Source organism: Pseudophryne corroboree, chromosome 2 (assembly GCF_028390025.1).
Source record: "Pseudophryne corroboree isolate aPseCor3 chromosome 2, aPseCor3.hap2, whole genome shotgun sequence".
In the NCBI taxonomy this organism is placed as follows: domain Eukaryota; kingdom Metazoa; phylum Chordata; class Amphibia; order Anura; family Myobatrachidae; genus Pseudophryne; species Pseudophryne corroboree.
Window position 1 is genome coordinate 828,268,726 of NC_086445.1, and position 25,550 is coordinate 828,294,275.

General features: G+C 47.5%; 1 protein-coding gene across 5 annotated transcripts in view; it reads right to left on the reverse strand.

Annotated features, from left to right (window-relative positions):
- POLA1 (DNA polymerase alpha 1, catalytic subunit) overlaps positions 1-25,550 on the reverse strand; it is a 1,252,649-nt gene that overhangs the window by 356,774 nt on the left and 870,325 nt on the right. For all 5 annotated transcript variants that reach the window (XR_010241483.1, XM_063955699.1, XM_063955698.1 and 2 more), the window contains exon 33: positions 12,352-12,483. Coding sequence is in view for 4 of the 5 variants with exons in the window: in XM_063955699.1 (XP_063811769.1) it covers positions 12,352-12,483 (132 nt within the window). In the remaining variant the exon portion in view is untranslated. The remainder of the gene's footprint in view (positions 1-12,351; positions 12,484-25,550) is intronic.

Sequence of the window (25,550 nt, forward strand, 5' to 3'; positions counted from 1 at the left end):
TGGTAATGTTTAGATGTTACCCTCTTCCTGGCTTGGATCATAGTCGGGATAACTTTGTTAGGGATCCCTCTTCTGGCTACAATCAGCCGTTCAACTTCCATGCCGTCAAATGTAGCCGTGGTAAGTCCTGATAGACGAACAGGCACTGTTGCAGAAGATCCTCGCAAAGAGGAAGAGGCCATGGATCTTCGAGGAACATATCCAGAAGGTCCCCGTACCATGCCCTTCTTGGCCAGTCCGGAGTAATGAGTATTGCTTGAACCTTTTCCATTTTTATTCTTTTTAGAATTCTTGGGATCAGAGGAAGTGGAGGAAACACATACACCATCTGATAGACCCATGGAGTCGTCAGAGTGTCTACCGCCACTGCCTGTGGGTCTCTCGACCTGGAACAATACCGCTTGAGTTTCTTGTTGAGACGAGAGGCAATCATGTCGATTTGTGTATATCCCCATCGACGTGTCAAGCACCTGAACACTTCCGGGTGACGGCTCCACTCCCCCCGGGTGCAGGTCGTGTCTGCTGAGGAAGTCTGCTTCCCAGTTGTCTACTCCCAGAGTTTAGACCGCTGACAACGCCACAGCGTTTTTTTCTTCCCAGAGGAGAATTCTTGACACCACTGACATTGCTGCTATGCTTTTTGTTCCGCCCTGATGGTTTATGTACGTCACATTGTCCGACTGGACCTGAATGGCCCGATCTTGAAGATATGAGGCCTGCAGAATGGCGTTGTATATGGCCCTGAGTTCCAGAATGTTGATTGGAAGGATGACTTCCTGACTTGACCATCTTCCTTGAAACTGCACTCCCTGGGTGACTGCTCCCTATCAGAAGATCGTACATATACGGAGTTATATTTACTCCGTTTGTGGAGTATAAACATCATCTCTGCCATCACTTTGGTGAATACCTTCGGTGCAGTGGAGAGACTAAATGGCAGAACCTGGAACTGGTAGTGACAGTTCTGCAGTGCAAACCATAGATAAGCCTGATGAGGCGGCCAGATCGGAATGTGAAGGTATGCATCCTTGATATCCAGAGACACTAGGAATTCCCCTTCCTCCAGACCTGAGCTCACCGCTCTCAGAGACCCCATCTTGAACTTGACACTCTTAAGAACGGGATCAAGGACTTGAGGTTCAGAATCTGCCGTACCGAACCGTCCGGTTTCGGTACTACAAACAAGTTGGAATGGTACCCTTGTTGTGCAGATGAGGTGGAACTGGAACAATGACTTAAGTCTGAACCAGTTTTTGAATGTAAAGTTATACTTGCCTCTTGTGAAACTGGCAAGCCTGATTTGAAGAATCTGTGAGGTGGGAGATCTTGGAACTCCAGTTTGTAGCCCTGGGAAATAAGATCTAAGACCCAGGGATCCAGTCACGAACTTGACCAGATGTGACTGAAGAATTTTGGTCGGGCTCCCACCTGACAACCCTCCAGGCATCGCGGTCCACCGTCATGCTAAAAGCTTTGAGGAAGCAGAGCCTGAGCTCTGTTCCTGAGCACCTGCAGTTGCTGGTTTGTGTGGTTTACCTCTTGCGCCTCTGGAGGCCGTAGAAGCACCTCTGGATTTGCCCTTAAACTTGGCCATCCGAAAAGGACTAAGTTTGAAGCTGAATAAGCTTTCCTGGCTGGGGGGAGCTGAGGAAGGAAGCTACGTAGACTTACCCGCAGTAGATTTGGAGATCCATTTGTCTAGTTCATCTCCAAACAAAGCCTTTCCACGCCTTTCCTGGAGTCCGCATCAGCAGTTCACTGGCATAAGAGTGAAACCCGTGGCGCAAGAAAAAGGAAACATACAATAAAAACACAACCTGAAATAATAATAAGAATTTACTCACCGGTAATTCTATTTCTCGTAGTCCGTAGTGGATGCTGGGGACTCCGTAAGGACCATGGGGAATAGACGGGCTCCGCAGGAGACTGGGCACTCTATAAGAAAGATTTGGTACTATCTGGTGTGCACTGGCTCCTCCCTCTATGCCCCTCCTCCAGACCTCAGTTAGGATACTGTGCCCGGAAGAGCTGACACAATAAGGAAGGATTTTGAATCCCGGGTAAGACTCATACCAGCCACACCAATCACACCGTATAACTCGTGATATTATACCCAGTTAACAGTATGAAATATAACTGAGCCTCTCAACAGATGGCTCAACAATAACCCTTTAGTTAGGCAATAACTATATACAAGTATTGCAGACAATCCGCACTTGGGATGGGCGCCCAGCATCCACTACGGACTACGAGAAATAGAATTACCGGTGAGTAAATTCTTATTTTCTCTGACGTCCTAGTGGATGCTGGGGACTCCGTAAGGACTATGGGGATTATACCAAAGCTCCCAAACGGGCGGGAGAGTGCGGATGACTCTGCAGCACCGAATGAGAGAACTCAAGGTCCTCCTCAGCCAGGGTATCAAATTTGTAGAATTTAGCAAACGTGTTTGCCCCTGACCAAGTTGCAGCTCGGCAAAGTTGTAAAGCCGAGACCCCTCGGGCAGCCGCCCAAGATGAGCCCACCTTCCTCGTGGAATGGGCTTTCACTGATTTAGGATGCGGCAATCCAGCCGCAGAATGCGCCAGCTGAATTGTGCTACAAATCCAGCGAGCAATAGTCTGCTTAGAAGCAGGAGCACCTATTTTGTTGGGTGCATACAGGATAAAAAGCGAGTCAGTTTTCCTGACTCCAGCCGTCCTGGAAACATAAATTTTCAAGGCCCTGACTACGTCCAGTAACTTGGAATCCTCCAAGTCCCTAGTAGCCGCAGGCACCACAATAGGTTGCTTCAAGTGAAAAGCTGATACCACCTTAGGGAGAAACTGGGGACGAGTCCTCAATTCTGCCCTATCCATATGGAAAATCAGATAAGGGCTTTTACATGACAAAGCCGCCAATTCTGACACACGCCTGGCCGAAGCCAAGGCCAATAACATGACCACTTTCCACGTGAGATATTTCAGATCCACAGTTTTAAGTGGTTCAAACCAATATGATTTTAGGAAACTCAACACCACATTGAGATCCCAAGGTGCCACAGGAGGCACAAAAGGGGGCTGAATATGAAGCACTCCCTTTACAAAAGTCTGAACTTCAGGCAGTGAAGCCAGTTCTTTCTGGAAGAAAATCGACAGAGCCGAAATCTGGACCTTAATGGAACCCAATTTTAGGCCCATAGTCACTCCCGACTGTAGGAAGTGCAGAAAACGACCCAGGTGAAATTCCTCTGTAGGGGCCTTCCTGGCCTCACACCACGCAACATATTTTCGCCAAATGCGGTGATAATGGTTTGCGGTTACTTCTTTCCTGGCTTTTATCAGCGTAGGAATGACTTCCTCCGGAATGCCCTTTTCCTTTAGGATCCGGAATTCAACCGCCATGCCGTCAAACGCAGCCGCGGTAAGTCTTGGAACAGACAGGGCCCCTGCTGTAGCAGATCCTGTCTGAGCGGTAGAGGCCATGGGTCCTCTGATAACATTTCTTGAAGTTCCGGGTACCAAGCTCTTCTTGGCCAATCCGGAACCACGAGTATCGTTCTTACTCCTCGCCTTCTTATTATTCTCAGTACCTTTGGTATGAGAGGCAGAGGAGGGAACACATAAACCGACTGGTACACCCACGGTGTCACTAGAGCGTCCACAGCTATCGCCTGAGGGTCCCTTGACCTGGCGCAATATCTCTTTAGCTTTTTGTTGAGGCGGGACGCCATCATGTCCACCTGTGGCCTTTCCCAACGGTTTACCAACAGTAGGAAGACTTCTGGATGAAGTCCCCACTCTCCCGGGTGGAGGTCGTGTCTGCTGAGGAAGTCTGCTTCCCAGTTGTCCACTCCCGGAATGAACACTGCTGACAGTGCTAGTACGTGATTTTCCGCCCATCGGAGAATCCTTGTGGCTTCTGCCATCGCCACCCTGCTTCTTGTGCCGCCCTGTCGATTTACATGGGCGACTGCCGTGATGTTGTCTGATTGGATCAGAACCGGCTGGTTTTGAAGCAGGGGCCTTGCCTGACTTAGGGCATTGTAAATGGCCCTCAGTTGTTTATGTGTAGGGACGACTCCTGACTTGACCAAAGTCCCTGGAAATTTCTTCCCTGTGTGACTGCGCCCCAGCCTTGAAGGCTGGCATCCGTGGTCACCAGGACCCAGTCATGTATGCCGAATCAGCGGCCCTCTAGAAGATGAGCACTCTGCAGCCACCACAGTAGAGACACCCTGGTCCTTGGAGACAGGGTTATCAGTTGATGCATCTGAAGATGCGATCCCGACCACTTGTCCAAGAGGTCCCACTGGAAGGTCCTTGCATGGAACCTGCCGAATGGAATTGCTTCGTATGAAGCCACCATTTTTCCCAGGACTCGTGTGCAGTGATGCACCGATACCCGTTTTGGTTTTAGGAGGTCTCTGACTAGAGATGACAGCTCCTTGGCTTTCTCCTGCGGGAGAAACACTTTTTTCTGTTCTGTGTCCAGAATCATCCCCAGGAACAGTAAGCGTGTGGAAGGAACCAGTTGTGACTTTGGAATGTTTAGAATCCAGCCATGCTGTTGTAGCACTTCCCGAGATAGTGCTACTCCGACCAGTAACTGCTCCCTGGACCTCGCCTTTATTAGGAGATCGTCCAAGTACGGGATAATTAAAACTCCCTTTTTTCGAAGGAGTATCATCATTTCTGCCATTACCTTGGTAAACACCCTCGGTGCCGTGGACAGTCCAAACGGTAGTGTCTGAAATTGGTAATGGCAATCCTGTACCACAAATCTGAGGTACTCCTGGTGAGGAAGGTAAATTGGGACATGCAGGTAAGCATCCTTGATGTCCAGGGATACCATGTAATCCCCCTCGTCCAGGCTTGCAATAACCGCCCTGAGCGATTCCATCTTGAACTTGAATCTTTTTATGTATGTGTTCAAGGATTTCAAATTTAAAATGGGTCTCACCGAACCGTCCGGTTTCGGTACCACAAACAGTGTTGAAGTAGGGGTACCTTGACTATCACCTGCTGGGAATACAGCTTGTGAATTGCCTCTAGTACAGCCTCCCTGCCCGAGGGAGTTGTCGGTAAGGCCGATTTGAGGAAACGGCGGGGGGGGGAGGCGCCTCGAATTCCAGCTTGTACCCCTGAGATACTACTTGAAGGATCCAGGGATCCACCCGTGAGCGAACCCACTGATCGCTGAAATTTTTGAGGCGGCCCCCCACCGTACCTGGCTCCGCCTGTGGAGCCCCACCGTCATGCGGCGGATTTGGAAGAAGCGGGGGAGGACTTTTGTTCCTGGGAACCTGCTGCGTGTTGCAGCTTTTTTCCCCTTCCTCTGCCTCTAGACAGAAAGGACCCGCCTTTTCCCCGCCTGTTTTTCTGGGGTCGAAAGGACTGTACCTGATAATACGGCGCTTTCTTGGGCTGTAAGGGGACATGGGGCAAAAATGCTGACTTCCCAGCTGTTGCTGTGGAAACAAGGTCTGAGAGACCATCCCCGAATAACTCCTCACCCTTATAAGGCAAAACTTCCATGTGCCTTTTAGAATCTGCATCCCCTGTCCACTGCCGAGTCCATAAGCCTCTCCTAGCAGAAATGGACAATGAACTTATTCTAGATGCCAGCCGGCAGATCTCCCTCTGTGCATCTCTCATGTACAAGACTGAGTCTTTTATATGCTCTACGGTTAGCAATATAGTGTCCCTGTCTAGGGTGTCAATATTTTCCGACAGGGAATCTGACCAAGCAGCAGCAGCACTGCACATCCACGCTGAAGCAATAGCTGGTCTCAGTATAACACCAGTGTGTGTATATATAGACTTTAGGATAGCCTCCTGCTTTCTATCAGCAGGTTCCTTTAGGGCAGCCGTATCCGGAGACGGTAGTGCCACCTTTTTAGACAAACGTGTGAGCGCTTTATCCACCCTAGGGGGAGTTTCCCAACGTGACCTATCCTCTGGCGAGAAAGGGAACGCCATTAGTAATTTTTTTGAAATCACCAATTTTTTTTATCGGGGAAAGCCCACGCTTCTTCACACACTTCATTTAATTCCTCAGATGGGAGAAAAACTATTGGTAGTTTTTTCTCCCCAAACATAATACCCTTTTTTGAGGTACCTGGGTTTATATCAGAAATGTGTAATACCTCTTTCATTGCCTCAATCATGCAACGAATGGCCATAGTGGACATTAAATTTGACTCATCGTCGTCGACACTGGTATCAGTATCCGTGTCGACATCTGTGTCTGCCATCTGAGGTAGTGGGCGTTTCAGAGCCCCTGATGGCCTTTGAATTGCCTGGGCAGGCACGAGCTGAGAAGCCGGCTGTCCCGCATTTGGCATGTCGTCAAATTTTTTATGTAAGGAGTCGACACTTGCACGTAATTCCTTCCATAAGTCCATCCACTCAGGTGTCTGCCCCGCAGGGGGTGACATCACATTTATAGGCATCTGCTCTGCCTCCACATAAGCCTCCTCATCAAACATGTCGACACAGCCGTACCGACACACCGCACACACACAGGGAATGCTCTTAAAGGAGACAGGACCCCACAAAAGCCCTTTGGGGAGACAGAGAGAGAGTATGCCAGCACACACCAGAGCGCTATATAATGCAGGGACTAACTGAATTATGTCCCCTATAGCTGCTATAATATTTACTGCGCCTCAATTTAGTGCCCCCCCCCTCTCTTTTTTACCCTTTTCTGTAGTGTAGACTGCAGGGGAGAGTCAGGGAGCTTCCTTCCAGCGGAACTGTGAGGGAGAAATGGCGCCAGTGTGCTGAGGGAGATGGCTCCGCCCCTTTTTCGGCTGACTTTTCTCCCGCTTTTTTCTGTATTCTGGCAGGGGTAATTACCACATATATAGCCTCTGGGGCTATATATTGTGGTTATTTTGCCAGCCAAGGTGATTTTATTGCTGCTCAGGGCGCCCCCCCCCAGCGCCCTGCACCCTCAGTGACCGGAGTGTGAAGTGTGTATGAGGAGCAATGGCGCACAGCTGCAGTGCTGTGCGCTACCTTGGTGAAGACTGAAGTCTTCTGCCGCCGATTTTCCGGACCATCTTCTTGCTTCTGGCTCTGTAAGGGGGACGGCGGCGCGGCTCCGGGAACGAACGCCAAGGACGGGTCCTGCGGTCGATCCCTCTGGAGCTAATGGTGTCCAGTAGCCTAAGAAGCCCAAGCTAGCTGCAAGCAGGTAGGTTCGCTTCTTCTCCCCTTAGTCCCTCGTTGCAGTGAGCCTGTTGCCAGCAGGTCTCACTGTAAAATAAAAAACCTAACATATACTTTCTTTCTAGGAGCTCAGGAGAGCCCCTAGTGTGCATCCAGCTCGTCCGGGCACAGAAATCTAACTGAGGTCTGGAGGAGGGGCATAGAGGGAGGAGCCAGTGCACACCAGATAGTACCAAATCTTTCTTATAGAGTGCCCGGTCTCCTGCGGAGCCCGTCTATTCCCCATGGTCCTTACGGAGTCCCCAGCATCCACTAGGACATCAGAGAAATAGGATTATCAAATATCTTGATTAGTCCTTCCTTTAATGCATACAGCTTCAATCCAAAGTAGGTAACCTCAGAAGAAAAAGAATTTAGTGCAACACTGTCGGATAATCAAATATCTTCAATTTATTAATTCATTCCACTCACATGTATGGATAATATTTATTGCATATCATAAGTTTCCAAACTTATTTAGGTACAAAACCTTTTTCCAGATATCTTCAGGTCAACACTTCACATATAATGAAAAGCATAAAACATAGGGAAAGTCTGGTCCTCACTACACCATGGTGGGTTCGTTCCAAATATCCTGGTTCACCACATCCGATGAAGAGTCCCAGTCCTATTCCATACAAGTTGAAAAAGAACACCTGCTTAACGCGTTTCGGACCTCCGCAGTAACGGTTCTTCCTCAGAAGCATGGTGTAGTGTGTTCCAATACAGATTTTTATACTAAACAAGGCCAGATAGCTCCTCCTGGTTTCTGTGCGCCAAAATTTCAAATGGTCACGCTTCCATCCACCGATCACTTCCGTGGATGGCAGCATGACCATTTGAAATTTTGGTTACCTGACCATTCAGCAATGGCTTTTGTGATCCACTTACATGCAATAGTGGGTCTCTGGGCCACCCCAGCAGCTGTGTACAATGATTTGAGCGTAGTCTCAGGGACAGGCAATACAATTTTTCGTGACAGTCTAGAGACTGATACATCCACTATCGGTGGATTTTCCCAATTTTTCCTATCCTCCAGAGGAAAAGGAAAAGACGAGAGCAATCTTTTAGGGGTTTGAAATTTCCTATCAGGATTAACCCACGGTTCTTCAAACAGGGCATTCAATTCCTTTGACGCAGGAAAAGTGACTGAGGACTTCTTTTTTACATTAAAATAAGATTCCTCACACACCTTATCAGGAATTTTCTCTGACAGCCTCTATAAGAGCCTCTATTCCCTGTGACCGAGTATCATCCCCCACCTCCAAACCCTCCTCCATGTCTGACCCGTCAGAGTCAGACTGCAGAATATGGGCCAGAGATCGTTTTTGCGGGCAAATGGGAGGGTATTGAGACGCTGTTTTTGGGACTGAGTCTCTATTCATAAACTCATCCACAGTCTGCCATAAGTATTGCGTCTCTTTCTCATTGCGGGATAATTTCGTAGAAATATTGGAGATCATTCCTTTAATGGAATTAACCCATTCTGGTTCAGCCCCACTATTCTGAGAAGGTGCACTGCCCTGAGTACCCTGTAGTGAGCCCCCTGGTGAAGAAGAACACTCCGCTGTACAAGAAACACAGTCTTTGCCTGACATAATGTAAATGTGACAACACACACACACACACACACACAGGAAAAGGTTAAGCACAATTAACCCACAAAGAGCCCTTCAGGGAGACACAGGGTTATATGGAGCCAGCTCCCACCGCGCCCTTATCGCTAATGCCAAGCTTAGCCGGGTCGCAGACTTAGTACCCTGATAGCGGACTTAGTACACTAATAATTGCTCCGCTCCTGCTATGACCCCCTGGTACCACTGAGGTAATCTGGAGTCTCTCAAGAGGAGCTGCGCGTTCCTATCAGTCAGTGTCTGTGTCCACTGCAGAGGGAAAATGGCGCTGGTGAGCTGCTGGATCCGCTTATAGTGAAGGCCCCGCCCCTTAAATGGCGAGCGGCCTTCCCGCTTTTATACTTGCTGAGGTAATCTGGTGCTTAAATTGGAGAGAAACCGTTTTAAGGCTGTTTTTGCCAGTGTTGGTGCTGTGAAAAGTGTACTGAGACGCAGCTGTGCACTGTGTCTGGAGACGCATTCCATCCCGATTAGAAGCCATGCGTCGCCGTACCCTAATGCCGCCATAATGGCCAGCGACCCGCTAGCTGGGATGCTGGCTTAGTATTCACCACTCTTCTTTCTTCTGGATCTGTTAGGGGTGGCGGCGTGCTGCGGGAATGTAGGCTCGCCGTGGTGGGGCTTGCGAATAGTTCCCTCAGGAGCTGTGTCCTGTCTGCGGGGAACGGAACCATTAACCCTTCAAGAGGTTGGGCTTCCTGACTGGCTACGGTCTCCCCGGGATCCGGTCTGAAGATCGACAGTGTCTAGGTCGACAATGTTTAGGTCGACAGGGTTTCTAGGTCGACATGAGTGTTTCATTTTTTTGTAACTTTTTCATACTTAACGATCCATGTGGACTACGATTGGAACGGTAACCTGTGCCGAGTGCAGTGGTAGCGGAGCAAGGCACCTTGCCCGAAGCATGGCGAGCGAAACGAGCCACGTGAGGGGACACGGTGCACTAATTGGGCTTCCCGGTCACTGTACGGAGAAAACAACACCAAAAAAAACATGAAAAACTCATGTCGACCTTTTGACCTAGAAACCCTGTCGACCTAAACATTGTCGGCCTAGACACTGTCGATCTAATGATCCACACCCGGTCTCCCCAGGCTCTACCATAACAGTTTGCCCATAAGAATGAATGGAGCCGCTCGGCTTGATTCAGGTCCATGCTAGGAACCGCTTAATTGGAAAAACCGCAACGGTCATCCGCAACTGTTCTTGTGGTTAGAGGGGGAAACCACAGAGTCCAGGGCTAATTATGTTTAGGTAGGAAGACTTCACTAAGTTTTTTTTAAACATTTTTCTAACTGCTTCAGTACCTAACACAATGAAGCCCAGTACGGATATCACTGATCCGGCCGGGCTTTATGCCTTCATGTTCGGTAGTATTTCACAAAACTCCCCCCATAAAACACTGCTCTGGATTACGAATGATATTGACATCAGAAAACAATAATGATAGAAACACGGGAATCCTACAACACTCCTCCCGGGAAAGTATTAAAAATAGGCCGCTACCTGGTTAGGGACAAACACGTTTGTCAAGTTCTACAGGTTTGATACCCTGGCTACAGAGGATGTCCAATTCTGACATACGGTGTTGCAGGCGTCTTAGCACGTTCTCACCCCTTCTGGGAGCTTTGGGACGTTCCCATCGTACTAAGTGTCCCCAGTATCCCTTATGGATGTTAGAGAAAATAGGATTTTAATTACCTACCGGTAAATCCTTTTCTTGTAGTGCTTCCACTTCGTGCAAGTTTGTTCTTGTTTGAAAGTTGTTGCTCTTTTGTTCACTGACTGTTGCTGGTTTGGTTGTTCTGCTGTGTGCTGGTTCATTAATCTCACCACCTGCTGTCTTGTCATGTTTCCTCCTCTAAAGTATGTCTATCTCCTTTGGGCACAGTTTTCCTAGGCTGAGCTGTAGGGAGGGCATATATGGGAGGAACCAGCCTACCCTGTTTGAAGTTTTAAAGTGCACCGACTCCTTTGGACAGCATCTCTACCACATTGTACAAAGTGTCCCCAGTATCCCTTATGGATGTTCGAGAAATCAATATATATTACCTTAATATGTAAATGACTACCAATAATGTATAAAGGGAAATGGGATCTCCCCCATAAGGGAGGAAGTCAACTGACCGCCAAACTGGATCGCAGCGGTGCAATCGGGTCGGAACTGCGTGTGCGAATTGCGCACATGCGCCGTTGCCCGGCGACGGCTGTCGCTGGGAACGAGGAAAGCAGTCGCTGCGGCGACCGCAAGAAGATTGACAGGAGGAAGGCGTGTCGGGGCGTCAACTGACCATTTTCTGGGAGTGGTCCAGCGAACCCAGGCGTGTCCAGGCGTTTTGAGGGCGGATGTCCGACTTCAAATTCGGGATCTGCATCGCTGGATCCGTCGCAAATGGTAAGTAGGGATAGGGCTGGTCTTGTTTTGCTAGAAACTTTTTTAGCATAGCAGGTCTGCACAAGTGTTCGCAGCCCTGCTATGCTAAAATACACTCCCTATAGGTGGTGTCAGTTTGATCGCACGAGCAGCAAAAAGTTGCTACATGCGATCAACTCGGAATGACCCCCAATATACCAACACTGGAATCTCGACACCAACTACAATACCAGTGGTCAGGACCCGAGGGTGAATAGAACCCTTTGGCGACCTTAGATCACACCTGGGCCCGAAGCATAGCGAGCGCAGTGAGCCCTCATGGGGACACGCTGAGGTCGCCGCTGGGATCCTGCCATCGATCACATGACCACTGGGATCCAGACCGCCGGGATCTCATACTGATCCCCGAATACATCAGAGTCTCACTGTGGAATATAGTGCAAATAGCATCCAAATCCAGACTTTGTGATGACGCTGAAATGGGCTGTCCCAATCAGTCCTGCTGTATATAGATGGAGACTGATGGTATAATAAAGGCAAACCCAGTGGCTGTAATGCAGTTGAGACACCTCAGTGTCAGTGTAGTGGGAAAGCTGCACCTGCCTACCGACAGATGAATCTACAGCTTAAACTCACCGCTGGTTAAACAGGTGATGATTCTTGTGTCTGCTGGTGGCGTGCGGATAAGGTGGCAAAGTCCCTGTGATTCTCAATCAGGAGCCAACCCTAAGCATTAAGGGCAGTGTGCTCCACATGCGTTTTATTAATTTCTTATGGTATGATTTATTATGAAAAAAAAAACCACGTAGCTGACCCAAAAACACTACGGAAAACTGGAAAAAGTTATATAAATTTATGTTAAGTATCCTGTACATTATATTTATTTGAAATGGTGGTATCACTATGCAATTATATTTTAAGAGCAGGGACATCCCTTAGGCTAAAGGATTGCTTGTTAGGTGTAGCGCGGGGTCAATTATAGTAAAACATACGAGGACATGAACATCCCCTCATGAAAGTAACTATGCTTTAAAAAAGGTGTATTATGTAGGAATACTGTACTCCTAGCAAAAAAATAATAATATATATATAATGTATAAGTCACACTATTATATTTTTTATATAAACACACGACACATACTGTACTTACACTATAGTACTTTTTAATGTGTCGTCTTATGTCCAAAACCAGCTTATTGTTCATCTGAGAAACATGATCCAAAGGAGTAGCATCACACTCTGGTTTGCTGCAGCGTAACAAACTGGGCTCAATCTGTAGGGCCTGCAATAAAAATTAGACTGCTTGAGTAATAAAAAAAATAATTAAAAATAAAGCAACAAACCCACTAACCATGATTGCTGATAAAAACAAAAGATATGGTGCTGCATAGAATTTTTGTGATTTGGACAATAAAAGGAGGAGGAAGGACAATAATGTTGGCATGTACAAACTAATCCTCCAATGATGGAATGTGCTGAACAACTTAGGTACTCTGGGAGGTTAAAAGAATGCATAACTAGCATATCTTGTAATATATAGAAAGAGAGATGTCGATGGCATCTAAAACACAAAACATTTCCAAGATGGGAACAATTACCTCTATAGAAGAGTGTTCTACAAATTGCAGTGTTCGCAAAAAAGTTAGTGTGTCCTACAGGAAGCACTGCTTGTCAGAGTCCTTTGTGCACCTCATCTAATACTGAAATGGTATTGGCTGAGGCGCACATCGGAATCACAGCTGATACTGCAGGAAGCCGCCCATTCCTCAGTGCCTGTCTCCCTAGCCAATCACCACCGGCGCCTCCTCAGACCTCCATTCTATTTGCCCGCCAGAACGCAGCTCCAGCCTCCAGGAGTAAGAGACTGCTTGACCAGCAGCAGGCACCGTGCTGTGTGACAGCAGCTGCCTCCCTGCATACAGTGCAATTGTTGCATTCGTGCAGGATGAGAAGATCTTCGTAGGGCGGACTCAGGCTCCATGTCTGCACCATGGGGGGCACCAAGTGACTGGAGGAAGTGACCCTGGAAAGGCGAAGGAGATGTGCCTCAGACATTTAAGATCATGCAGGGGGTCTGTATCATATAGGGAAGGGGGCCCCACATCAGAGGCTGTGCTGTATCATAAAGGGGAGGGGGATACCACCTCAGAGGCTGTGCTGTATTCAGCTCCATGGCAGGTATATTTCCCATGTACTTATTATATATATATATATATACACATAAATAAATAATATATATATATATATATATATATATATATATATATAAACTATTTTAAAACCGCACACACATTAAATCTTTGAAATGTGGGTGCCAGTTCATACAAAAAAAAAAGAGAAAAAATAAGGTTTTAAACCTACCGGTAAATCTTTTTTCTCGTAGTCCGTAGAGGATGCTGGGGACTCCGTAAGGACCATGGGGAATTACTTTTATTTCAACGGTAAATACTATAAGCAGTGCTTTGGCTGTGCCATGGGGTCTCCCGTGGCACCGGCATATGCCAACACTTATATATCAGTATTGGAAGAACAACTTTTCATTAACCGAGAGGTGCGTGATCATATAGTGTTTGACAAGCGCTATATAGATGATGTCATACTGTTTTGGAATGGGACATATGGGGAATTGGTCAACCTCATTGAACAAATCAACGGGTTGGATTGTCCCATTAAGTTTACACACACCATCAGCCGAGAAGAAATCACATATTTGGATGTAAGAATCCAATTGGATCGAGACAATAAGATTCATACTGGCATATATTCGAAAAACACAGACAGAAATACTCTGTTAAGGGCAGACAGTTTTCACCCACAGGCCACAATTAACAGCCTTCCATACTCTCAATTTTTGAGGGTAAAGAGGATTACCAGTGATACAAGGTTGCTGGACAGCAATCTTGATATCATGACTAATAAATTCAGGGAACGAGGTTACAAAGATGATACACTTAAGGCTGCCAGAAACAAAGTATCTCTGGGATCTAGACAGAGTACCCTTCTGAAAAGCAAGAAGGATGACTCTGTGAATGCCTTAAATTGGGTCCATAAATATACCAAAGCACATAAAAAAATTAGAGACAGCAGTACTAATTTATGGCCTATGATACAGAATGATATCAAGAGTTTGAAACACACAAGAATTAGGCACTGCTACCAGAGGGGAAAGAATATCAGATATTGGACCATGCATGCGGATATTACTAAACAAGTGCAATCGAGGGGCGGTACAACCAGACGCAGCAATGGTTGTCACAAATGCACAGGTTGCACTACCTGCAGCCATATGATGGCTGGCAAATATTTTTTCCATCCTCATACAGGCCGCAGGTATGAAATCAGACATGCTGTAACATGCACGAGTTCGTATATTGTCTATTTGATTAAATGTCCATGCGGACTTTGTTATGTAGGGAAAACCATCCGGACCTGTCGGGAACGGATGACCCTACATAGAACCGCAATTAGAGCGGCATTGGGTGGCAAAGGGTCTGAACAACCTATTGCCAGACACTTCAAAGAGGCCAGGCACAACATGGCCAATTTACGACATATGATTATAGACCATATCCCTGATGACGGTAGATTGGGGGACCGACATAAGAAGCTCCTACAATGTGAGGCCAGGTGGATTCACCTGTTAGACACAGTAAAACCTAAAGGGTTAAACGATCAATTAAACCTAAGTGTATTTTTGTAACCAGTTCAGGATTTATACTTAAAAGAATGTTGCCCTCAGGGAATATACAGTATCATCCATTACAGGTTCTGTGACATTGTAAACTGAGTAACCTTTTGTTTTTAATGTTATTGTTTTTAAATGTTTTGTATTCACTGGGTGTTTTTTCTTTCATGTGACGTTGCTCAGTGATCCCGACCGCGCTACCAGCAGATGGTCCTACATGCTGGCCCCGGGGAAGCACGGGAAACCTCATATGCCAGCACTGATGAGGGAGCGTGGCGTCCTCAGCCGCTGCGGTTAGCGGCGGGTTGCCATGACAACGCACAGTGAGTACTGTGCGGAGGGACAACGATGCTGCACCCGGAAGCCGGAAGTGACGTATGCGGATCGTGGGAGGGAGCTGCAGACACGAGATGTGAAGGTAAGGGTATTTAAATGTTTATTGTATTACACATGGTTTATGATGTTGCTTGAAAACGGCTAATTAAAGCCGAAACGTTGCACAGTAGCAAATTGCTGTTGGAGTTTTATTTCATAAAGGAGTCCGCTGAGTGCCATAGCCTGGAGGATTATATATATATATATATATATATATATATATATATATATATATATATAAAAACAATTTTAAAACCGCACACACATTAAATCTTTGAAATGTGGGTGCCAGGTCATACATAAAAAGAGAAAAAATAAGGTTTTAAACCTACCGGTAAATCTTTTTTCTCGTAGTCCGTAGAGGATGCTGGGGACTCCGTAAGGACCATGGGGATAGACGGGCTCCGCAGGAAACATGGGCACTTTAAGAAAGACTTTAGGTATGGGTGTGCACTGGCTCCTCCCTCTATGCCCCTCCTCCAGACCTCAGTTAGAGAAACTGTGCCCAGAGGAGACGGACAATACGAGGAAAGGATTTTTGTTAAACCAAGGGCAAGATTCATACCAGCCCACACCATTCACACCGTATAACTTGCGATAAACTAACCAGTTAACAGTATGAAAAAACAACATAGCATCAGTCGGAGACCGATGAAAACTATAACATAACCCTTTTGTAAGCAAAACTATATACAGGTCTTGCAGAAGTAGTCTGCACTTGGGACGGGCGCCCAGCATCCTCTACGGACTATGAGAAAAAGATTTACCGGTAGGTTTAAAATCTTATTTTCTCTTACGTCCTAGAGGATGCTGGGGACTCCGTAAGGACCATGGGGATTATACCACAGCTCCCAAACGGGCGGGAGAGTGCGGATGACTCTGCAGCACCGATTGAGCAAACAGGAGGTCCTCCTCAGCCAGGGTATCAAACTTACAGAACTTTGCAAAGGTGTTTGAACCCGACCAAGTAGCAGCTCGACACAGCTGTAGTGCCGAGACCCCTCGGGCAGCCGCCCAAGACGAGCCCACCTTCCTAGTGGAATGGGCCTTGACCGATTTTGGTAACGGCAATCCAGCCGTCGCATGTGCCTGCTGAATCGTGTTACAGATACAGCGAGCAATAGTCTGCTTTGAAGCAGGAGCGCCAACCTTGTTGGCTGCATACAGGACAAACAGTGCTTCTGTTTTTCTGACTCTAGCCGTTCTGGCCACGTAAATTTTCAAAGCCCTGACCACATCAAGAGACTCGGAATCCTCCAAGTCTCGTGTAGCCACAGGCACCACAATAGGTTGGTTCATATGAAAAGATGACACCACCTTAGGCAAAAATTGAGGACGGGTCCGCAATTCCGCTCTATCCATAAGGAAAATTAGATAGGGGCTTTTATGAGACAAAGCCGCCAATTCCGACACTCGCCTAGCCGAAGCCAAGGCTAACAACATAACCACTTTCCAAGTGAGATATTTTAACTCTACCGTTTTAAGTGGTTCAAACCAGTGTGACTTAAGGAAACTCAACACCACGTTAAGGTCCCAAGGCGCCACCGGAGGTACAAAAGGAGGCTGAATATGCAGCACTCCCTTCACAAAAGTCTGTACTTCTGGGAGAGAAGCCAATTCTTTTTGAAAGAAAATGGATAAGGCCGAAATCTGAACCTTAATGGAGCCTAATTTTAGGCCCAAATTCACTCCAGTCTATAGGAAGTGAAGGAAACGGCCCAGATGGAATTCTTCCGTAGGAGCATTCCTGGCCTCACACCAAGAAACATATTTTCGCCATATACGGTGATAATGTTTAGCTGTCACGTCCTTCCTAGCCTTTATCAGAGTAGGAATGACATCATCCAGAATGCCCTTTTCCGCTAGGATCCGGCGTTAAACCGCCATGCCGTCAAACGGAGTCGCGGTAAGTCTTGGAACAGACAGGGCCCCTGTTGCAACAGGTCCTGTCTTAGAGGAAGAGGCCACGGATCTTACGTGAGCATCTCCTGCAGATCCGGATACCAGGCCCTTCGTGGCCAATCTGGAACAATGAGAATTGTCTGTACTCCTCTTTTTCTTATTATTCTCAACACCTTTGGGATGAGAGGAAGAGGAGGAAACACATAGACCGACTGGAACACCCACGGTGTCACTAGGGCGTCCACAGCTACCGCCTGAGGGTCTCTTGACCTGGCGCAATACCTCTGCAGCTTTTTGTTGAGGCGGGACGCCATCATGTCTATCTGGGGCAGTCCCCACTGACTTGCAATCTGTGCGAAGACTTCCTGATGAAGTCCCCACTCTCCTGGATGCAGGTCGTGTCTGCTGAGGAAGTCTGCTTCCCAGTTGTCCACTCCCTGAATGAACACTGCTGACAGTGTGCGTACATGATTTTCCGCCCAGCGAAGAATCCTGGTGGCTTCCGCCACTGCCACTCTGCTCCTTGTGCCGCCCTGACGATTTACATGAGCCACTGCGGTGATGTCTGACTGGATCAGAACTGGTAAGTCACGAAGCAAGGTCTCCGCTTGACGAAGGGCGTTATATATGGCCCTCAGCTCCAGGAGGTTGATGTGAAGACAAGTTTCTTGACTTGACCAAAGACCCTGGAAGTTTCTTCCTTGTGTGACTGCTCCCCAACCTCGGAGGCTCGCGTCCATGGTCACCAGAACCCAGTCTTGAATGCCGAGCCTGCGGCCCTCTAGAAGGTGAGCACTCTGCAGCCACCACAGGAGAGATACCCTGGCCCTGGGGGACAGTGTGATCAACCGATTAATCTGTAGATGTGACCCGGACCACTTGTCCAGTAGGTCCCATTGGAAGGCCTCGCATGGAACCTGCCGAACGGAATGGCCTCGTAAGATGCCACCATCTTTCCCAGGACTCGAGTGCAGTGATGCACTGACACCTGTTTTGGTTTCAACAGGTTCCTGACCAGAGTCATGAGTTCTTGAGCCTTTTCCGTTGGAAGATAAACCCTTTTCTGGTCCGTATCCAGAATCATGCCCAAGAAGGTCAGACGAGTCGTAGGAACCAGCTGCGATTTCGGGATATTGAGAATCCAGCCGTGTTGCTGTAACACTCTCAGCGAAAGTGACACGCTGCTCAGCAACTGCTCTCTTGATCTCGCTTTTATGAGATCGTCCAAGTACGGGATAATTGTGACCCCCTGCTTGCGCAGGAGCACCATCATTTCCGCCATTACCTTGGTGAAAATCCTCGGGGCCGTGGAAAGCCCAAACGGCAACGTCTGAAATTGGTAATGACAATCCTGTACCGCAAATCTCAGGTACGCCTGATGAGGTAGATATATTGGAACATGAATGTATCCTTTATGTCTAGGGATACCATAAAATACCCCCCTTCCAGGCTGGCGATGACCGCTCTGAGTGATTCCATCTTGAACTTGAACCTTTTCAAGCATAGGTTCAGGGATTTTAAATGGGTCTGACCGAACCGTCCGGTTTCGGGACTACAAACAGGGTTGAGTAATATCCCCTCCCTTGTTGCAGTAGGGGAACCTTGACCACCACCTGTTGAAGATACAATTTGTGAATTGCATTTAACACTAACTCCCTTTCTGAGGGAGAAGCTGGCAGGGCCGATTTGAAAAACCGGCGAGGAGGCACCTCTTCGAATTCCAGCTTGTAACCCTGAGAAACAATTTCTACTGCCCAGGGATCCACCTGTGAGTGAACCCAGATGTGGCTGAAAAGTCGAAGACGTGCCCCCACTGGGGCGGACTCCCGTAGCGGAGCCCCAGCGTCATGCGGTGGATTTTGTAGAGGCCGGGAGGACTTCTGTTCCTGGGAACTAGCTGTGTTGTGCAGCTTCTTTCCTCTGCCCTTACCTCTGGCAAGAAAGGACGCACCTCATACTTTCTTGTTTCTCTGTGACCGAAAGGACTGCATCTGATAATGTGGCGCTTTCTTAGGCTGTGAGGGAATATAAGGTAAAAAATTGGATTTACCAGCTGTAGCTGTGGAGACCAGGTCTGAGAGACCTTCTCCAAACAATTCCTCACCCTTGTAAGGTAAAACCTCCATATGCCTCTTTGAGTCGGCATCACTTGTCCATTGCCGGGTCCATAGGACTATTCTAGCAGAAATCGACATAGCGTTGATTCTAGAACCCAATAGACCAATGTCTCTTTGAGCATCTCTCATATATAAGACAGCATCTTTTATATGTCCTAGGGTCAATAAGATGGTATCCTTATCCAGGGTTTCAATTTCCGCTGATAAGGTATCCGTCCATGCTGCTACAGCGCTACACACCCAGGCCGACGCAATAGCCGGTCTGAGTAAGGTACCAGAATGCGTGTAAATGGACTTCAAGGTAACCTCCTGCTTGCGATCAGAAGGATCCCTGAGGGTAGCCGTATCCTGGGATGGCAGCGCTACCTTCTTGGATAAGCGTGTCAACGCTTTGTCCACCCTAGGGGAGGATTCCCACCGTATCCTGTCCTTTGGTGGGAAAGGATACGCCATAAGAATCCTTTTGGGAATCTGCAGTTTTTTGTCTGGAGATTCCCAAGCTTTTTCACATAACTCGTTCAGCTCATGTGAGGGAGGAAAGGTTACTTCAGGTTTCTTTTCCTTATACATGTGTACCCTCGTGTCAGGGACAGGGGGTTCCTCTGTGATATGCAAAACATCCTTTATTCCAATAATCATATATCGAATACATTTAGTAAATTTTGGCTGTAACTTTGCATCATCGTAGTCGTCACTGGAGTCAGAATCCGTGTCGGTATCTGTGTCTACTATTTGGGATAGTGGACGCTTTTGAGACCCCGAAAGGTCCCTGCGACATAGAGACAGACATGGGTTGATTCCCTGGCTGTTCCCTAGCTTACGCTTTGTCTAATCTTTTGTGCAATAAATTTACATTAGCACTTAAAACATTCCACATATCCATCCAGTCAGGTGTCGGCGTTGTCGACGGAGACACCACATTAATTTTCTCCTCCTCCTCCCCCGGAAAGCCTTCTACCTCAGACATGTCGACACACGCGTACCAACACACCACACACTCATGGAATCCTCTTATCTGAAGACAGTTCCCCCACAAGGCCCTTTGGAGAGACAGAGAGAGAGTATACCAGCACACACCCAGCGCTATATGACCCAGGAAAAAACACAATATGTTTACCTAGATAGCGCTGTAATCTGTATATTGCGCCAAATATGTGCCCCCCCCTTCTTTAAAACCCTCATTCACCGTGGATAAGCAGGGGAGAGTCCAGGGAGCTTCCTCTCAGCGCTGTGCTGTGGAGAAAATGGCGCTGGTGAGTGCTAAGGAAGAAGCCCCGCCCCCTCAGCGGCGGGCTTCTGTCCCGCTCAAATATGTAAAAAACCTGGCTGGGGCTCTTTATATATACAGTGCCCAGCTGTATATATATACTTTTGCCAGAAAACAAGGTCCCCCCCCCCCCCCCTTACAGTGTCTGCCTGTGTGTGCTGTGTGGGAGCAATGGCGCAAAGCTTTACTGCTGTGCGTTACCTCAGTGTAGATCTGAAGTCTTCTGCCGCCTCTGAAGTCTTCTTACTTCTCATACTCACCCGGCTTCTATCTTCCGGCTCTGCGAGGAGGACGGCGGCGCGGCTCTGGGACGGACGGCGAGGGTGAGACCTGCGTACCAGGGTGAGACCTGCGTACCGATCCCTCTGGAGCTAATTGTGTCCAGTAGCCTAAGTAGCAGAGCCTTGAAACTCACAGAAGTAGGTCTGCTTCTCTCTCCTCAGTCCCACGATGCAGGGAGTCTGTTGCCAGCAGGCTCCCTGAAAATACAAAAACCTAACAAAATACTTTCTTTCAGGAAACTCAGGAGAGCTCCCTGTAATGCACCCAGTCTCCTCTGGGCACAGTAGTAAACTGAGGTCTGGAGGAGGGTCATAGAGGGAGGAGCCAGTGCACACCCATACCTAAAGTCTTTCTTAAAGTGCCCATGTCTCCTGCGGAGCCCGTCTATCCCCATGGTCCTTACGGAGTCCCCAGCATCCTCTAGGACGTAAGAGAAATAGCACTAGAGAATGCCCAGTGCAGGGCATATTCAAGTAAACAATCACATCACCTTTTTTTGAAAGCTCAAAAAAAGTTAAATAAGTCTTAGTCATCAATTCTATATATTATAGCTGCATTATACTCATCAATATCAGAGGTAGAGGAGGTAATTTCACATAGCTATCATATTAAAAAAAATGCAGCAGTCCCGGTTATAGAAAAACACTTGACTCAGTGGTAATGGAGATCAACGTTCCAATCGATTGATATCCGTTTTCCTATAGCATGGATTGCTGCACAGTATTGGATATACTATGAATACAGTTTTTGGAGGCACCGGGCGACACACACACTTATACACCAATTGAACGACACTCAGAGACTTTCGCTGATTCAAAACGGTTGTATTAACCACTCCTGGTCTATACAACCGTTTAGATTCAGTGACAGTCTCAGACTGACGTTCTATTGTGGGTAAGTATTGCGGTTTCTTGTACAGAGCACCTGATCAAGTTGTAAGTATATGGAGTGCCAGCAGACTTTGGAGAAATATATATGTATATATATATATAATATATATATCTCTATATCTATAGACCCACACACACACACACACACACACACACACACACAGGTATGTAGATAGATATACTGTGTACGGTATTGAGTACGCCCTCCAAACCCCCAGTACTGCCTGCCCCTAACCCCCATAATGTGTGTGTGTGAGGACTCAGAAAGTGGAGTAGGACCCCAATTTTTTTTTGTTCAACGAGATCAGTGAAATTGTATGAATTGGTGTCACCACATTTTCTATATGACTAAATGGGCAGCATGGTGCAGCAGTGATTAATTTGTGCTTCACAACACTGAGGTCTTGGGCATGATTACCCACAAGTGCCTATATGTGTGGCTTTGCAGGTTCTTCGGCTTGCATGCTTCAGTTTTCTTCCACAATCCAAACACAGGTACAATACAGGTACTGTAGGATAACTGGCTTCTAACAAAAACAATAATACCTCTAGTTTATTTGGTGATGTGGTAGGGTATATAGACTGTAAGCTCCACTGGGCAAGAATTTATTTGACTATATATTCAATGTAAAAAGACGAAAATAGGATTTTAATAACCTACCGGTAAATCCTTTTTCTCGTAGTCCGTAGAGGATGCTGGGGTCCATTTTAGTACCATGGGGTATAGACGGTTCCGCAGGAGCCTTCGGCACTTTAAGACTTTTTAACAGTGTGAACTGGCTCCTCCCTCTATGCCCCTTATCCAGACCTCAGTATAGGAACTGTGCCCGAGGAGACGTACTTTTTCGAGAGAGGAATTACTAATAAACTTGTGGCGAGATTGACACCAGCTCACACCATACACAAAAAACATGTCGGCTAACATGGCCTTTAACATAACTCATGCCAACCAGCATGTATAACGCAACAGCTGTGAACATCTAACACGTGTGCAAAAAGATAAACGTAATCGGCAGGAAAAAATTAGCAATGGGCGGGCGCCCAGCATCCTCTACGGACTACGAGAAAAGGATTTACCGGTAAGTTATTAAAATCCTATTTTCTCTTACGTCCTAGAGGATGCTGGGGTCCATTTTAGTAACATGGGGATGTACCAAAGCTCCCAGTACGGGCGGGAAAGTGCTAATGTTCCTGCAGAACTGACTGATCAAATTTTAGGTCGTCAGCAGCCAAGGTGTCAAACTTATAAAACTTAGCAAACATGTATGCACCTGACCAAGTAGCAGCTCGGCAGATTTGCAAAGCCGAGACACCCCGGGCAGCCGACCAGGACGAACCCACTTTCCTAGTAGAGTGGGCTTTTATGAAAGTCGATAACGGCAATCCTGCCGTGGAATGAGCGTGCTGAATGGTACCCCCTGATCCAGCGCGCAATAGTCTGCTTAGAAGCAGGACCCCCAATATTGTTGGGGTCATAGAGGACAAACAAAGATTCTGTTTTCCTTATCCTAGCCGTCCTTGCAACATAAATCCTCAATGCTCTGACGACATCCAAGGACTTTGAGACGGCTGAGGTGTCAGAAGCCACTGGCACCATCACAGGTTGGTTGATATGAAAAGCAGACACAACCTTCGGAAGAAAGTGCTGACGTGTTCTCAGTTCAGCCCTATCTTCATGAAATATTAAGTAAGGACTCTTGTGTGAGAGAGCTCCTAACTCAGACACTCGTCTGCCTGAGGCCAAGGCCAACAGCATGACCACTTTCCAAGTGAGAAACTTCAACTCTACCTCTTGTAGAGGCTCAAACCAGTCCGATTTAAGGAACTGCAACACCACATTAAGATCCCATGGCGCCGCAGGAGGCACAAAGGGAGGTTGGATGCGCAGAACCCCCTTCACGAACGTCTGGACCTCAGGAAGAGAAGCTGAAAGAAAACTGACAAGGCCGAAATCTGAACCTTGATAGATGCTAATCTCAAGCCAGCATCCACACCCGCCTGTAGAAATAGGAGAAGTCGTCCTAATTGAAACTCCACCGCAGGAGACTTCTTGGATTCACACCAAGATACATATTTTCTCCAAATACGATGGTAATGTTTGGACGTTACCCCTTTCCTGGCCAGAATAAGTGTGGGAATGACTTCATTGGGAATACCCTTACGGGCTAGGATCTGGCGCTCAACAGCCATGCCATCAAACGCAGCCGCGGTAAGTCCTGATAAACTAACAGCCCCTGCTGAAGCAGGTCCTCGCGAAGAGGCCTAGGATCTTCCAGTAATAACTCTTGAAGATCTGGATACCAAGCCCTCCTTGGCCAGTCTGGAGCAATGAGTATTGCTCGAACTCTTGTTCTTCTGATGATCTTGAGAACTTTTGGAATAAGTGGAAGTGGAGGGAACAGATACACCGACTGAAACACCCACTGAGTCACCAGTGCATCTATTGCTATTGCTTGTGGGTCTCTCGACCTGGAACAATATATCTGAAGCTTCTTGTTGAGGCGTGATGCCATCATATCCACTTGAGGAACGCCCCAATGACTAGCCACCTCCGCAAAGACTGCTGGGTGGAGGCCCCATTCTCCTGGATGGAGATCGTGTCTGCTGAGGAAGTCTGCTTCCAGTTGTCCACTCCCAGAATGAAAATTGCCGACAGAGCTTTTGCATGTCTTTCTGCCCAGAGGAGTATCTTTGTCAACTCTGCCATTGCCGCTCTGCTTTTTGTTCCACCTTGACGGTTTATGTAAGCTACTGCCGTTACATTGTCTGACTGGATCTGTATGGGACGATTTTGAAGAAGGTGTGCCGCTTGATGAAGGCTGTTGTACACAGCTCTCAGCTCAAGAATGTTTATGTGAAGGCGAGTTTCTTGACTTGACCATCTTCCTTGGAAGTTTTCTCTTTGCGTGACTGCTCCCCATCTTTGGAGACTTGCATCCATGGTTACCAGGATCCAGGCCTGAATCCCGAACCTGCGTCCCTCCAGGAGGTGAGAAATTTGTAGCCACCACAGGAGCGAAATTCTGGCTTTCGCTGACAAGATTATCCTTTGATGCATGTGGAGATGCGACCCTGACCACTTGTCCAGTAGGTCCCACTGGAATACCCTGGCATGGAATCGGCCATATTGTAGCGCCTCGTAAGCCACTACCATTTTCCCCAACAGGCAAATGCACTGATGAATTGATACTATTCTTGGTCTCAAAAGTTGTTTGACCATGCTCTGGATCTCCTGAGCCTTTTCCACCGGTAGAAATACTCTCTGTACCTCGGTGTCCAGTATCATTCCCAAAAATGATAATCTCATCGTCGTTTCCAACTGAGATTTTGGAAAGTTGATGATCCAACTGTGCTGTTGAAGTACCGTCAGGGATAACGCTGTGTTTTGGATAAGCTTGTCCCTGGATCTCGCTTTTATAAGGAGAACGTCCAAGTATGGAATTATGTTGACTCCTTGTTTGCTTGATGTGGTGGGTAAATGGGGACATGCAAGTAAGCATCCTTGATGTCCACTGACACCAGAAATTCCTTTTCTTCCAAGCTGGAAATCACCGCTCTCAAGGATTCCATCTTTCTCTGCAGGTCTCCGGTAAATACCCACCAGCCTTCTGACTTCTGGCTCTGTTAGGGGGTGGCGGCAGTGCTGTGGGAGTGAGCAGCAGCCAGGCAAGGGCTGTGTTCAATACCCTTCAGGAGCTAATGGTGTCCTGTCAGCGGAAGCAGAGCCATTAAACTAACTGAGAAGTTGGTTTCTACTCCCCCCCCCCCCCCCCCCCGAAGTCCCACGAAGCAGGAAAGCTGTTGCCAGCAGCTTCTCTGTAAACATAAAAA